Source organism: Haemorhous mexicanus, chromosome 2 (genome assembly GCF_027477595.1).
Source record: "Haemorhous mexicanus isolate bHaeMex1 chromosome 2, bHaeMex1.pri, whole genome shotgun sequence".
Lineage (NCBI taxonomy): Eukaryota > Metazoa > Chordata > Aves > Passeriformes > Fringillidae > Haemorhous > Haemorhous mexicanus.
Window position 1 is genome coordinate 48,612,262 of NC_082342.1, and position 15,900 is coordinate 48,628,161.

The 15,900-nt window shown below is 42.4% G+C and overlaps 2 protein-coding genes across 5 annotated transcripts in view; one reads left to right on the forward strand and one right to left on the reverse strand.

The window, feature by feature from the left end:
- Positions 1-8,398, reverse strand: part of CRYL1 (crystallin lambda 1) — a 51,029-nt gene extending 42,631 nt beyond the window's left edge. Inside the window, exons 1-2 of the mRNA XM_059838705.1 lie at positions 8,249-8,398; positions 5,455-5,562 (exon numbers count right to left, since the gene is read on the reverse strand). Coding sequence (XP_059694688.1) covers positions 5,455-5,562; positions 8,249-8,280 — 140 coding nt within the window. The 5' untranslated portion in view covers positions 8,281-8,398. The remainder of the gene's footprint in view (positions 1-5,454; positions 5,563-8,248) is intronic.
- Positions 8,399-13,899: 5,501 nt separating this feature from the next.
- IFT88 (intraflagellar transport 88) overlaps positions 13,900-15,900 on the forward strand; it is a 42,534-nt gene continuing 40,533 nt past the window's right edge. For 2 of the 4 annotated variants that reach the window (XM_059838710.1, XM_059838711.1), the window contains exons 1-3: positions 13,902-14,129; positions 14,761-14,854; positions 15,820-15,882. In XM_059838710.1, the coding sequence (XP_059694693.1) occupies positions 14,765-14,854; positions 15,820-15,882 (153 nt within the window). In that variant the 5' untranslated portion in view covers positions 13,902-14,129; positions 14,761-14,764. Of the gene's footprint in view, positions 14,130-14,760; positions 14,855-15,819; positions 15,883-15,900 lie in introns of those variants that run through there. The other 2 variants (XR_009485353.1, XM_059838712.1) reach the window with 2 other exon arrangements.

Consider the following 15,900-nt stretch of genomic DNA (forward strand, 5'->3'; position numbering starts at 1 on the left):
CATTTCTCAGTTAACCTTCAAAACTACCATCTTCATCTTTGGAATTTGAGGCTGGACTGATTTTTTTTTTACTCCTAAACAAAAAGCATTCTTTTTAACATAACCAATCTTCATGTTAGCCATGTATTTAAGTCAGTTAAAACAAGGAGTAGGAAATACGTGCATTACTTCAATTTTGGCTTTCCCTCCTGGGAAATTTTAATTTTTTGCAACCTTTGCCCATCTACTTATAGCCATTCTGGTTGTTTTGTTCCACAAACAAATTTTAATCATTCAAACACTAAACCATCTTTATATTACCATGGGTTATTAGATTGCTGCGGTACTGGGGGAAACCAGTGTTCCCTGATACTTACCATACATTAAGACACAAAGGTTTGTACATAGAGCAGCGCACCACTGACCTCTACTGGATGACTTCCTAATGAAGACAGCCTAAATTTTTAGGGGCTCATCCCTAGGATTACCCCGGACTGCAATCATTGCAGCCATATCCACAGCTTCACTCTGCATCTGTATTGTACGTGCAGCTCAGAGAGTTTCACTCAATACCTGTAAGGTCTTTCAAGAATGAGGAATTCACATCGATAAGAAAATGCTTCTTCCTTTTTGAGCTTATGCTTCATCTACCTCCAATGTTTTACTGTTGTACCTGTCTGCCCACATCAGCACTATTCTGGGAACTGGGCTAGTATTTGCTTCAGGATAAGGCATCCAACCTACAGGAACACTCCCAATCACATAAAATGCTTCTGGTTACAAATCCTACTCTAAAAGTCTTTCGAGAAGGACCCCGAAAACAATGCTAACACTTATCTTATTCACACCCCATTTGCCTCACCTTTCTCCACAGCCACTACCGGGCAGTTGTATTCAGCACATATGGCTGCAACCAGCAAATACTTACTAGAATTAATCACAACCACACTGCCCACACTAACAAGAAGGGAAGGAAGAGAAGAAAATATCAGCCCTGTTCTTCACAAGTTCAGCCAGCTGCTGTTGCCCAGAGACTAGAACTATCCATCAGTCAAAGCACTTCCATCTAGTGCTGTCTGATAAATGAGAGGGTAGTTGGCATGGTGAGAACAAACCAAAACATCACTCATCTTTAGCCCGAGACAGAACAGACCAAGTAGGTTTTGTGTAGCCAAGCTTGAAAGCTTTCAGGAAAGGAGATTTCACTGACTCCTTGGACAACCTGTTACTCTGCATACCAGGCAAATGTGAGCACCATAATTGTTCTCAAAACACAACTTCAGTCATTACACAAATCACCCTTACTGAAATCATTTGTTCCAGCTGCCATGGGCACTGGCTACCACACAGGAATGAGGTGAAAAAACAACATTTCCTTTTGGAGGTATTTTCAACTCAGTCAACAGAACAGTCAGAACCTTTGTAAAGAAGGACTCTATCCCCTTCCAAAACCTATCAATACGTTCTCTAGTTAGTTCTGCAAGTGAAGCAGTTTTGCTTAGCTAGTTAATTTCACTTTTGGGCCTGGTGGGGGGGCAGAGATAAAATCAAAAGCTAGAATCAAGCCTATGATTTAGCATAAGCTTGATGTGCCAGCATCAGGCACTCTATATTAAACTGTGTTCTGAAAATAATCATCTGTTTAGAAGTTCTGCCCTCAAAGGAGCTAGATAAAACTATCAAAGAAGACCTAAGCCAAGCTGCATTTTGCCCTTGATATATACAGTACCAACACAACAAAGCAATACATAAGACAGACTGGAAGACTAAGCCAGTAAGCCTGGTAATTAATCAGCCTTTATCAGAAGAATAATTATGTTTAAAACAATATAAACTAATTAGAAAAGTTTATGTATTACAGGAATCATAAATTTATTTTTGGCAGAGGGGCATGCACTAAAGCACTTCTGCATCCTATGTTTTAGGACTACTTTCAGGAATAGGATACTACTCGTTTTTCTAATTCTCATTATTTCAAAATTTAGCAACCTTGCATTCAAACCAGAATCACACCGATGCAGGAAAAAAACATGCTGGATATAAAAAATTACATTTCCCAAGGCAGGCTACTAGAGCATGCATTCAGTAGGTCCAGTGTGATATAAGGGTGTTCATTAGTTTGTTTCTTCATCAGAACAAAAGCTGGTTCCATTACAGCAGACCCTGAGATGTTCTGAATTTATATAAAAGGCGATGACTTCTAGGTCAACAGACTAAAAGGCAACAACATAAAATAATTAAGTATCACTTCTGCCATCAAAGAAGTATCATCTCCGTTTAGAAGTAAAGTGAGTGTTGCTTACTACTCAAACCCCATTTTATTTGGAAAAGGGAAACTACAAATAGTCACCTGTACACTTCAGTTTCTCCCCAGTAAGTCGTACCTCCATACACTAGAAGTTTGTGGACTGCAGACTCGAGTGGAATAAATATGTTCCAATACTAAAACAAAATAAACGACAAAACCCCTAAGCCTAAAAGCTTCTCTAAAAGTATTTCCTATTTGGAAGGAAAAGGGAAAGCAAATTGCATCAAGTTCAGAGAACCAGTCACCAGCTGGCTCTATCAGACAGACATTCCCTTGCTGCTCTCCTGTGAGCACATATTACCTGCTCAAGCTCCAGCTCTTAAAGAAGTATCACACCAGTAAATCACTGTGATTTACTGCAGGTTGTGTGCTATGAAATGAGTGCAAACAAGTTTGACCGTATCTTGATAGAGACAATCATTAAAATAGTAGTTGAAGAAACTGTGTAGCTTTGTATTCTTGTCACAAAATCTATGTTTTCCTGAAACTAGACTTTTTAACTGGAGCGTTACAATAGCCAAAATACGCAAGTTAATAATAAGTTAAGATCATCTTATGTAAAAGGCAAAACCTGCCTTGAACTCAACTGAACTTGCCTTGAACCTATCAATGACTTGGATGAAGGGGCAGGTGCCTCCTCATCAAGTTCACCGATGATACTGAACTGGGAGGAGTGGCCAACACCTCAGAGGTCTGTGCAGTCCTTCAGAAGGACTTTGACAGGTTGGAGAGATGGGCAGAGAGGAACTGTCTGGAATTCAGCAAAGGCAAATGCAGGGTCCTGAACCTGGGGAGGAATAACCCCAGGCACCAGCACAGGCTGGGGGTGACCTGCTGGAAAGCAGCTCTGCAGAGAAGGACCTGGGGGGCCTGGTGGACAACAAGCTGTCCCTGAGCCAGCAGTGTCCCTGTGGCCCAGAAGGCCAGTGGGATCATGGGGTGCGTTGGGAAGAGCAGTGCCAGCAGGTTGAAGGAGGAGATCCTGCTCCTCTACTCTGCCCTGGGGAGGCACATCTGGAGTGCTGTGTCCAGGGCTGGGCTCCCCAGTACAAGAGAGACACAGAGCTCCCAGAGGGGGTCCAGCAGAGGGTTACAAGGATGATTATGGTGCCAGAGCATCTATCCTACAAGGAAAGGCTGATGGATTTGGGCCTGTTCAGCCTTGAGAAGAGACAACACAGGGGACCTCCACAATGTCTATAAGCATCTGAAAGGAGGGTGTCAAGAAATGGATCCAGGCTCTTCTCAGTGGTGCCAAGCAATATGACAAGAGACAACAGACAGAAACTGGAATACAGGAAGTTCCACCTAAACAAGAGGAAGAGCTTCTTTACTCTGAGGGTAACTAAACACTGGAACAGCTTGCCCAAAAAGATTGTAGGGTCTCTTTTCTGGAGCTATTCAAAAGCTATCGGATACAAGGAGCTTTAGAAAACCTGGCTTGAGCAAGGACTGAAGGACTAGATGACCTTCAGTACTCCGTTCCAACATGACCCATTCTATGATTCTGTGAACTCCTACAGGAGAACACATGCAGGCACACAACAGTACAGACCCACTTAAATAGCACTTTATCCTATTACACTATGCTTCGTGTTTCCAAGCTGAAAACCTTGGAAGGCTAACATCCTCATGATGCTATTAGAAAAAGAAAAAATATGAGGCAAGTACTGGCTTTAATAATGAACACCACAAAGCTGCCACCTAATAATCCAGAATCTCATTGTGGCTACTACTATGACAGCAACTCTGAAAAAACCCAAAAGTTTGTGTCATCTGTGTGAGGCAAAAGAGATGTTTTGGTCTAACATCTACCTGAAAAGAAAAAAAAGAGGAGATGGATTTTCCCACGCTTCTGTTATCGAGCCTTTTTTAGCAGATCTCACTAGACATCACATACTGTTTACTTTCTGAACTCTAACAACTGAACTGATCTACAAGGGGTTCCTGAAGTCACTCCTGTTTGCTTTAAGGCTTGTTACAGAAAGCAATTAGGATGCAACACACCACAACCTTTTTTCAGGTGCACCTTCCACCCCATACAGCCGACACACAAGCTGACATCATGTCACTCCAAGGCATCCTGAAGGGAGAGCTGATGCATTTAGGTTGATGCTAATTGTGAAGTCATCTGAAGTCCAGCATTAAATGCCGATACAGCAACATAAGGCTGTGCACAGAGCCACTTTTATAAATGTACTTTCACCCTTACAGGCAGATAAAAGCTGTATTTTCAGGCCCAGCAAGAAGAGGGTGCATAGGACCAAGCAGACATGTTCCTTCTAACACAAGAACTAGGGATGGATCAAAGTAAGTTAGTAGCCAGGTTCAAAACAAACACAAGGGAACGGCTCCTCACACAGCGAGCAGTAAATCTGCAGAACACAAAGTCCTTTGGTAAGGAGGCCACAGAAGGATTTATATCAGTTCAAGGAAAGGCTAGAGAAATACTTGGAAGAAATCCAGTTAAGAGTGACTGAATCGATAATTAACTTGTTGGCATTGAAGGCTGGGGGGAGGGGAGCAGACAGGCAAGACTTGTACTTGTAGCTCTTGTAGTACCAAAAGCACGAGGCGTTAGCCACAGTGCCATGGGCAACAGAAGAGGGCTGGAGGCTTCATGGACTCACCTGGTGGGAGTGCCATCATGTTCACATCCTCAAACTGGCACTCCTTCTAAAGATGCTCCCTACTTCAACTACAACTGACCAATGACACTAGCAACTTGTTCTTCTAGGACTCAAAAACACCAGCTTAAGAGTTTAAAAACCAGTTATGAAATGCTAATAATTGTAGCAGGGCTTCTCAACAATCCAACTTAACCAACCTCCACTTTGAAAGGGTCTTTTTTGTCTTTCTGTGGAAAAACTCTTACATTCATATATTTTAAACCTAGCCTATAAATAACCAAATGGTGGTAGGCATTATTTTAAAAAATTGAATTTAAACATAAGATCTTGAATAACTTAAAAATTAAACTTCCCTTCAGAAGTGTCAGTGACACTTGGAAGCACAGATCTGATCTTAACCTGTACTTCTAAGTTAAAGCTTTCTTCAAAGCCTAAAATCTATGCTCTCTGAAATAACAAGATATGGCTATTCATTCATAATTACAAAAATCCCACAGTTTCATTCCAACCCCAGTTATTTCAAGTCAGGTTACCTACCGAATATTTTCCAGTGCAGTTGTTAGCTGCTCTTGTGCAATATCATAAAGTTTCACTCTGAAGCCTGAAGCAGCAAACACCATGGCCCAGCTGCGACCAATGAGTCCACTGAAAAAAAATAAATCAGCCAATTAATAAACCAGCATTTAATGGGGGAAGGAGATCTTGAAACCATTGCAAAAACCAAACCAGATCTTGGACTCTTTGATATTTGATAAAAAGATCAGTTACATACTGATGAGAAACAAATCTCTCAAACAGAGAAATACCCTTTGCTGGCTGTGTATAGCAGCCTCTCCGAAAACTGGAACAAAAATAATGGGGAAGAAAAAAAATCAAAAACAAAACAGAAAAAGGAGAGCAGAATTCAAATAGAAGGAACCACTACTTTGGGATACTGGACACAATCACCAACAGTTTTGTCAGCCACAATCTTAACCTGGACTTGGTTAATGCATTTACATTGAAGAGATTAAAAGTAACTAACTATCTAACTAAATAACTAACTAAATAAATCTGTTTGGCTCATAAACTGAAGACAGGCAGCAGTCCACTGATCCCAGAGTGCAGGATCCTGCTTCAGAGGTGACCAGAAAACCCAAGGCCCAGCTACTAAAGTCACAGGTCTTTAGCAATTCAGAAAGTATTCCAAGCACATGAAGAGGGAAAAAAAAAATCTTAACTGAGCATGGGTTTGATACTATTTTTCCACCTAGCCACTTCTAGCACTACCTTTATTTTTAGATTAAGCACTTTATCACACTGGATACACATAGGAACAGTCTGCCTACATCTTTTGGTGAATCACATTACTGAGCAATACACGGAGGAAATCTGTAGTAACTAAAAATTTTAATATCTCTCTTAAAGAGATGCAGGTTCTAACTTCATTAGATGTGTAGCAGGCAGCAGTCTTTTCAAATGGAAGCACAGTGTCACAAGCTTAAGTAACCTGAAATCACAAAAAATTAGGAAAAAAAATCCATAACAGAGACAGTATCAGAACTCAAGATCCATGATTGATACAGTGGGGGTTTTGATAATTTCGTGCATTTCCTCTCACTTCCAAGATCATTGTATTTGCAGCATTAAACTTTAGTGATGTCTGGCAACTGAAAAATTCAAGGCCATTAGGGCGTCAATAAAAGATTAAAAGGGGAGCAAAAGTCAGAGATAAAGTAATAGAGCAGATGAGAAAAGAAGGAAGAAAAAACAGGAACATGCTCAGTCTTTGGTTTAACTATATCTTTTTTAAAAGGATCAAAATAGGAAGTTTCAGGAAATAGCAGGAATCAGTAGAAATAACTGGGACATAAGAAAAGTGAAGTTTTGCATTTAGTGCTGTTAAGCAGACAGTAAGATTTCACTCAAAACCTATCATTTAAAAGTAAAAATAAAGAACTTCTCTGTAGCAAGCCCAGAGTTCATCAATTCTGGGGCAAGCAACAGAACAAACTTATGGAATAGGCATGGTCAAGGTTTGTCAGCTACTGCAGCCTCCTGGCTTATGGGTATTAATAAAATAAAAGCATTTGAATCACTTCAACTTGACATAAGCATCTCTGAGCTACCAGTATCTTTACAAAGTAGCATAACATCTCTAAATTGCACTTTAAAATTAAATTTCATTAAAACACCAAAAAAAAAAAATTCTGTAATACAGGCTTTTTTAGGATTGTGGGGTTTTTCTTTTGAACCATAGAGCACACAAAGTAAGTTGATGGTAGGTATCAGGCCTGCACCATTACTGCATTGTACATGACAGCATCATCACAACCTAATGTTAGCATACTTCACCCCAAGGCGCTTTCTGACACTTTAAGGGCTGTCATTTTGGGCTCAGTGAAAGATAAAGTACTAACAACAAAATCTGCTCACACAACTTCCACAGGTACTACCAAAACTTGCAGTAGTGCCACAGGAGCCACAGCAGGCAAGAGCCCAACTCTCCTGACCCTTTGGACACACCTACAGTGAACAAAATTTCCCTGAGTACCAGCAGCCAGTTTGGTCAGTGTCACACAGTAGCACCCAAACTCCCATCCTGAGGCTTCAAGTGGTCTTGGTAATAAAGCTGGCTCCAGCCCACACTTGTAGCACCAAGGCACAGTGGTGCACAGGGGACTGTTACTATCCGGCATCTGTTTCCTCTCCCCTCCTGACTCTTGTTCAAGTAAAGAACTTTAGATTCAGCTCAATGAGAGGATAAAACAATGCATTCTCACACAAGCCAGAAATACTGCTGACTCTTGTGGCAAGTCAATATTACTTCAGGAGTGTCTAAGACCAACTTAGGAGATTCCCGACACAGCTAACAAACAGGACGTTAAGCTGTGCTTGGATTTCTCCACTCCTCTTGCACTTACACACACACAAGGCATTGCAATGAAAAGGGACAGCAGTCTTTCACACGTAAAGGGTGACTTACTTCGGTACAGATGTTTGTTTGCTGTTTGTTTTACGGTAGCACAAAGCTGTCAGGGGCTTAAAGAAAGACACTTAAGTAGAGGCAAGCAGGTGCATCCCCCCCACTTCCCGAGATCCAGCAGCAGGGCGCCCCCGCGGCTGGGCAAAACGCACCGCCTGCCCCGAGCCAGCACCTCGCTGACACACCCGGCAGCTGCAGCAGTGGGGACAGCTGCGGCAGGGCCGTACCCGACCCTGAGCCCCTAAACCCCGTCCCCGCAGGCCGGACCGAGCCGGGAGAGGCGCCCAAGCCCCTTCGCACGCCGCGGGCATCCATCCTACAGGCGCCGCGCCGGAACCTCCTCCCGCGGGCGACGAGAGCCTTTACCTGCCGATAATGGTAACCTGCGAGGGCTCCATGCCTGCGGCCGCCGCGACCGGGAGATGCGGGATGGGCAGCGGGATGAGCCACCTCTGCCCCGTGCGGGCCCGCCCCGCCCGCGGCTCCCGCCATGTCACGGCCGCCCATTGGCTCCGCGGCCGCCCCCTCCCCGGGGCCGAGCCTGCCCGGGGCGGGGCCGGGGCGGGGCCGGGGCGGGGCCGGGGCGGGGCCGGGGCGGGCCCGGGATGGGGCCGAGCCTGCCCGGGATGGGGCCGAGCCTGCCCGGGATGGGGCCGAGCCTGCCCGGGGCCGGGACCCGGGCGGGTCGGGGGCGGCTCCCACGGCCGCAGCCCCCCGGTCCCGCCCCCCCCCACTCCCCGGGCACCGAGAGAAAATGTGACATTTTAAATGCTTGATTAATATCAAAGATTATGTTAATGTACTCTTAATATATCCAATAAATACTTTTTCCTTGTCTTTCTATTAAAAACCCAAACAGTCAAAAGTAATACATTCGAACCCAGAATAAAGGTTTGACAGTTACTGATGAAGTTCAGTGAACCTTTGTTTGGCTATTATTTGAAAGTTTGTTCAGCTTCTTCTGAACAAACTTCTACTTTCCAAGAAAAATAAATAAGGCTAACATAATAATTTGGTACATCTGCCTGCTCACTGGCACTTTGCTAATTCCAATCACATTCAACAGCGAGATGGAGAAGTTCAAAATTATATATTCCTAAAGGCTTCATGAAGACTGCTCAACAGATAGGTGGAAAACCAAACTATTAGCTCCTTGGCTTCCTGACCTTAACACCACTCATGTAACCTGACATATGCCAGTAGCTGAGAAGTGTTAGTGGAGCCAAGTGGCAGTAAATTGGGCCATGGTGGGGACAGAAGAGTGTAGCATGCTTTGCCAGTTCTGCTGCTCAGGGCTTATGTTGGCAGCTGTAGAAAGCAGCATTTTAAGGTTTTAGCATGTAGCAATTTTGCTCCTTTGAAAACTAATTCAAAATGGCATGACTTGGCACGTGTTCTAAACACAAAGACTTTTGTATAGACAGAGCATAACTGAAGCAAACAATGCATACTTACTTTGTGAACTCAGGTTTTTACTTCAAAGAAAAAATGATAAGTTCCTAGAACATAAAAACAATGTCCCCTGGGCTTGAGAAATATGGTCTTCAGAGCAGCTTTACCATCAGTTCCATTTAGAAGTACTTATCAGTTATTTTAATACTCTTTGACCTCCTGAGACATGTATTTATACCTTACTTGTCATCAGCAATAGACTAAGAAACAAAAGCCATTGCAGATCTATAAGTGGATTCAGAGAATTAAAAGTTCCGAGTGTTACTGCAAGGGTTTTAGAGATAATCACAGCAGTGATAAAAAAAATTACAGGGCCTTTTAGTTCTGGGGTGAACAAAAAAGTCTATGGCAATGAAATGTGAACTGTATTATTATTGTTGTTGTTGTTGTTGTTGTTATTATTATCCATATATTAGTGACAAAGCCCCATAGCTCAGCATTACTTAATGAAAACTAGGGTTTGACCACAGCCATATTCCCCAGCATCTGCAGTGATCAGACACACTGGTAAGTCCAAACAAGATCAAAAGAGGAGAGAGAAGTTTGCAAGAAGGAAAGAAAATATAGATAATTAAATTCTCAGAAGTGTAAGTCAATGGAAGAAAATACGACTTACTAACAAAGTACAAGTTTAATTTTTGTGTAATAGTGTAAGGGCTTTAGGCACAGTTCTTGCAGCCTCCACAAGTTAGGGACAGTGATTCTTCTCCCTCTTCTGCAATTCACATGGAAAGGACCTGCTGTAAGCCCAAAAACATCAAAAACCATAACCAACCAATAACATGGTGAAAGGACTTGAGCTCCATTAGGGAATAAAAAGTAGGGCTTGTACTGGCAGCAGGCATGCACTCACCAGTGTATGTATTCTTTCTTCCAAGTCAAATAGGTGTAGAGGCAGATTTGAGTTGTGTTGGGAACTGCACAGTTGAGCCCTCTGTTTTTAGTCTCTTTCTATGGACCATGCTCCTCTGCAGCCCCTCGGGCAGAGCTGAAATCTGCTGCTGGCCACAGAGGGGTGGATTTACTGCAGGGGAGAAGCAGGATGGTATAAAAGGGTCATGAAATAAGCAAGGGGAAATAACTCTCAATAACTTTGAGCCTTGGGGACTTGTAATATGAAGGAGATATGAATTCCCCTTGGAGAAAATAAAGGAATGGTATGCTTTTAAAATACAGAGAGTGCTAGCCTAAGCTTTTAGTGTGGAATAAAAACAGAGGCATAGTTCACATTTGTTAAGTATTAGATCTGTTTAATATATCACTTGTTCACTAGAGCAACCAGCAAGTACATTTATTTGGTAATGGACTATGATCTGTTGCTACTACGTTCCTAATGGTTCGTGAAGTATAATGCCTTAAAAAGATAGCTTTAATTAATCACTTTTTTGCTGTTCTGCGGAGTTCTAACTATTGGTTTGCATACTGTGTTATACCTAGTGGTTGTATTGAAATTATGTTAAAATTAAAACCATCATTTTAATTTTTGTTAGTAGTTCATGCTGTTAATTTGAGTGGTCTTTCAAAGTCCAGATGGCCTGATGCAAATACTACCAATATTGTCAAAATGCTGATTCCTAAAGAAGCAATCTGAAGGAATAAGAAAGTAAACAGTAGTAAAGTAGATACTGCTAAAGTACAATTCAGCAAAACTAGATAGATGTATACAGTTCAATAGTAAAAATACCTGTTAAGAAAACGATTTTCCTGTTGCAAATGCATTTCAAACTCAAACTACAACAAATGGTACAACAAAGAAGGGCACATGGGGTGATCCTTGGGGTGTCCTGTGTAGGGCCAGGAGCTGGATTTTGATGATTCTTGTGGATCCCTTCCAATTCACACATTCTACAGTTTTGTAACATATGTATCATTCATAATGAGGTTTTTACATGCACTTTGTTTTCAAATTGTATGCTGACTGGATGCTTTATTTCCATGAGGAGCAGTTAAATGCAGCTTCACTGTTTGTGACAGTCAAGCTACTTGAATGGTTTCTGCATGACAGCAGGAAATCCTGAAGACCTGGTCTGTCCAGAGTTCAGTACTAGAAAATTACTTTTTGAAAGATTACAGTGGGAGAATTACATTTTCAATTTAGAAAAACACCAATCAGTGCTTGATCAGATGAACAGTTCAACTGACAGAGCAAGGGTAAGGTACAAACAAACAGCAATTATAAAAGGTACACACTAACAGCAATTATAAGAGGCAGACTGTGCCCAGTAACCCCTGAACCCAAATTAGTAGGTCCTGGCATAGTTTGTCTGAGTCCGTATTTGCAAAGTTACTGCTGGAAAAAGACAGATACACCATGTATTGAAAGGCAAAGAAATTCCTATGTCAGAATATAGCTTCACGGTTTCTTTAATCTGTCCTAAATTTTCACTGAATTCTCTGGATCAGGTACTTGATGTCTTAAATAGTGACTGAAGCAAAACCTCATCAGATTAGCAGTTTGCTTCAGCTGCACAAGTGTGTAACTTGATGCCAGTCAGAGGACTGATGTGGGGCATTTAGTGACTGACAGTTGTGGTTTAATCCAACTTAAAATGATCAGGAATGATCATTTTAAATGATTTAAAGCATAAAATACTACTTGGACTAGAGTAGATCTAAATTTACTCTTTTGGTTTTGGTTTGTTTGGTTTTTTTCCCCCCACTTTCTAGGCTGCCCTCTGGATTTAGCCAATAAAGACAATTACATCATCCTACACCATTACAGGCTTTCTTACTGTAGCATCATCTTGTTAGATGATGTCTTATGATCACAACCCATGAGTAAGGCCACAAAGGATCCTGAGATTTTGAGGGCTTGTGTGAAATCTTCATGTATTAAGATGCATTTATACTTCATAGCACCAGGAAAAAAAACCAAACCAGCTCTGTTGATTGACATAGCTTTTCAAAACATGACCAAAGTTATTGAGACTCTCATATTCTCGTGAGTATGTCAAAAGTAGCAGCTGGAATGCAAGGATACAGGACCGGGGCCAGGGCATGTTTCCAGTATAATCAGAGTCCATACAAGCCAGGGGCCACCTAAGTCTGAGTGTATACACCAGTTTTGGAGTGTAAGGAAGTTTGACAGTAGGAACATGGTCAGATTCCAGGGTTGCTTTGGCACCATCTCATTTACAAATCAGATGCACTGCCTCCTTGACACAGTGCCTTCTTTTCACTGCCCTAGAAATTTGGGCTGAAACGTCAGAATATGCCAGTATGCCAATATCCCCATATTGGGGACCAGTATGCCCAGGTCCCCAATATGGACAAGCTGGATAGCAGAGCTAGCACAATCTACCTATTGCTCAGGTACATATTAATGCATTTGGGGACAATGAGAAAAATCTAAAAGCCACAGGTTCAATTATAAATAAGGAGTCACGGGCAGAAAAAGAGGGGCTATTTTTCTTATGCTTAATTTATGAGGAGTGGCAAGTAGTGCAGCTGAAAATCCTTCCCACCCTAGGTCTGTTATTCTGCAAACTACTTGTACTCCAGAAAATTCAGGTGTAAAGATTCTCATGTCTAAAGGTCACAAGTTTCAAGTTTCTGTGTGAAAGTGGTTCATAAATGGAATGTGAACAGCTTAATGCAAGAAGTGATAATGTCTTAATAATTCTTTATGTTATCTTTGTTTCTCTTGTTGGGAGCCAGAGTAGAAAGACCTTTCACTTGTCCTCTGCACTTATCTCTTCAGAAAGAACTTTGAGGCTGACAAGTGATCAGCAGAAAACCCTGACATTGCATAACATTGCATAATGTGGACCATCCCTGATCATAAAAAGGGTGCTCTGACTGTACCGTATATTGTCTTTGCAGCTTTCTTATGCTATTGGCGTAAGGCAGTAGGGGTTACAATTGGTTTCATAAAATGTTTTCTCTCTCAAAAATACTGTAGGCATGTTCAGAGATCCCTTCTCTACTGTGTTTTCCATCTAAGCATAGGAAACTTTCTCCAGAGTATAATGATTTGCCATGGGCAAATCAATTGGCACTTGTCAGGGTTTCAAAACACCAAGAGAAAGTAGTAAAGATGGCAGGGAGAATAATCTTTTTTATAAGACATTAGGGATTTTAATTTTTTTTAATTTAATTTCAGAGGCTGTAGAATACAGGAAGCTTTAACAACTTCCTTCCTTTTTTTTTTTTTTTTAGTTTTAAGAGCACATTTCTCAGCTCATTAGAAGAAAAGGTGACGCTTTGGATTGCGATTAGATTGGAAACGTGTTCAAGCGTCTGACAGACTTTTCCTGCCATTTACTTGGCAGGAGGAGCCGCCCTCCGTCTCCCCGAGCGCCAAGGCCCAGCCCGCCCCTCACGGCAGCACCGCCCGCCCCTCACGGCAGCACCGCCCGCCCCTCACGGCACCACCGCCCCTCACGGCACCACCGCCCGCCCCTCACGGCACCACCGCCCCTCACGGCACCACCGCCCGCCCCTCTCGGCAGCACCGCCCGCCCCTCACGGCAGCACCGCCCGCCCGGGGCAGCGGCTCCGGCCCCGCCCGCGGCTCGCCCCGCCCGGCCGCGGTGCATGCGGGGAGCGCCGCCGTGTCCCGGGCAACGCCGCCCTGCCCGGAGCGCCGAGTGGGCCGCGGGCGAGCGGAGGGCGAGTCCCGCCCGTGCCCCGAGCCGCCCCCGCTGCGGGGCTCATCGCCGGGCCGCCGCTGGAGGAACCCGCGCCGGGAGCGGCTCGGCCGCGGGGCATCGAGCACGGCGGGGAACATCCTCCTCCTCCTGCCGCTGCCGAGGAACCGTGCGCTTCTTCCTGGCTGAGGCTTGCTTGCTGAAGGGCATGTACTTCATGTTATCGATGAGAACAAACCTTGCGTTCTTGAGGTTTTTATGAAAACAGGTAGCCAGGCAAAGTGAGACGCCTTAGTGTGTGCCCTCCGTGAGCGAAAGGCCACCAGGTGCACGCACCGTGTTAGACAGGGAGATATTGGTGGAGAAAGACTTTGGAAGCCGGGCTTCCTTAATGCTAGCTTTTAAAACCCGTTTTAATTGAAATGGCTTCGTAACTGTAGCTATGTTGATCTTAGAATGCGGAAGGGAAGGTTCAAAGCAAGATTAAATACCTTTCATTAGACTAACTACTATGGTTTGCCCTAGAAAGACTAACTTTAGAATATGAGTGGTCTTAAACATGAGTTAGCTGACAGTGGAAAGATACCATTCTAGAAGTAGTAATGCAATTACTTGTTATTATCATTTCGTTTTAATGCTAAATACCTTTAAAACAATTTTCATAACTGATATAAATACAAACAAAAATATAAATCCATGAAATGGTGCCATTTAATATTGTTTATAGGTGAGTCCTAGTTTTTATGACTAATCAAACTACTGCTGTTTATGTTTTGAATTTTTAAATATTTAAATAAAACCACCAAGATAACATTTGGCATGTTAAATGTTTCACAGAAAAATGATGCAAAATGTGCATCCAGCTCCTGAGAATAATGAAGATGATCTCTATTCTGGCTACAATGATTATAATCCCATGTTTGACACAGAGGTAAAATATTTGCTGTTTCTCACCTTTCCCATACATAGGATTTTAACTTAGAATTATAAGATGGGAATTTATGGGTAGAATAACGTACAAGTTTACAACTGCTTTGAAGTGAAATTTACTTTATTTGGCAAGAAACATCTGAAGTTTCTCTGGATCTTCTTGAATAGTTTATTCTTTGACAGTTTTCTATTCCAGCTAAACACTTGTGCAGATCTCAGCAGATCTAAGGTGCTGTAATGGTTAGCATTTTTGAAGTATAAAATCATAATTATTTGTAGGCACATTCAGTGTGGTGTTTGCCAGGCTGTGTGCAGCAGCAAGTTTTCTGACAAAAGAGGCTCCTGGGTGGTCAGTAGGTCATTGGTTTCCTACTGTGCTGCTGCTGGAGGAGCTCACAGTAAAATGGAATCCTGTAGGTCTCTGTGCAACTGGGTAGAGCATCTGGGATGTCTTAAAGTAGCCCTGCAGACCACTTTTGGGTAACTGCTGGTGTGATGGGTTTGGACAACAGTGATGTCATTTGGTCCAAACCCACTAGCAAGATTTGGCATCTTGTGTGAAATCCCAGTATCCAATTCATGGGCGTTGCTGCAGGATCTGAGAGACATGAGGTGTTTTAATGTCTTGCATTGCAGTTGTTAATTTCAAAATTCAGAAAGAGTGTAAGTGTTTGATAAGAGCATTTGGAAGGAAAAAGAAATTCATGTTACATTTTATGACTTCAGCTCTCTTTCCTCTGTGTTTTTAGAAAATAACAAGTTTTTACATTTCCTAATCTAAATACCAAAAAGCAAAATAATATAACTGTAATTTATTGTCAGTAAACCCTGTTGTTCAGTTATCTTCAGGTGTTTTGTAAAGAATTTTTGATTTTTTACCAATCTGCTTTCAGTAGGCTGAAGGCTGTGGAATTATGAGTTTGGGTGTTGTGGTTTTAAGAGGGTTAATGTTTTTATCTTTTCTAGGATTTAGAAAATGATGTAGCTTTTCAACAGGCAGCAAGAACAAGTCATGGAAGAAGACCCCCTGTAAGTACCTTTAAAAAT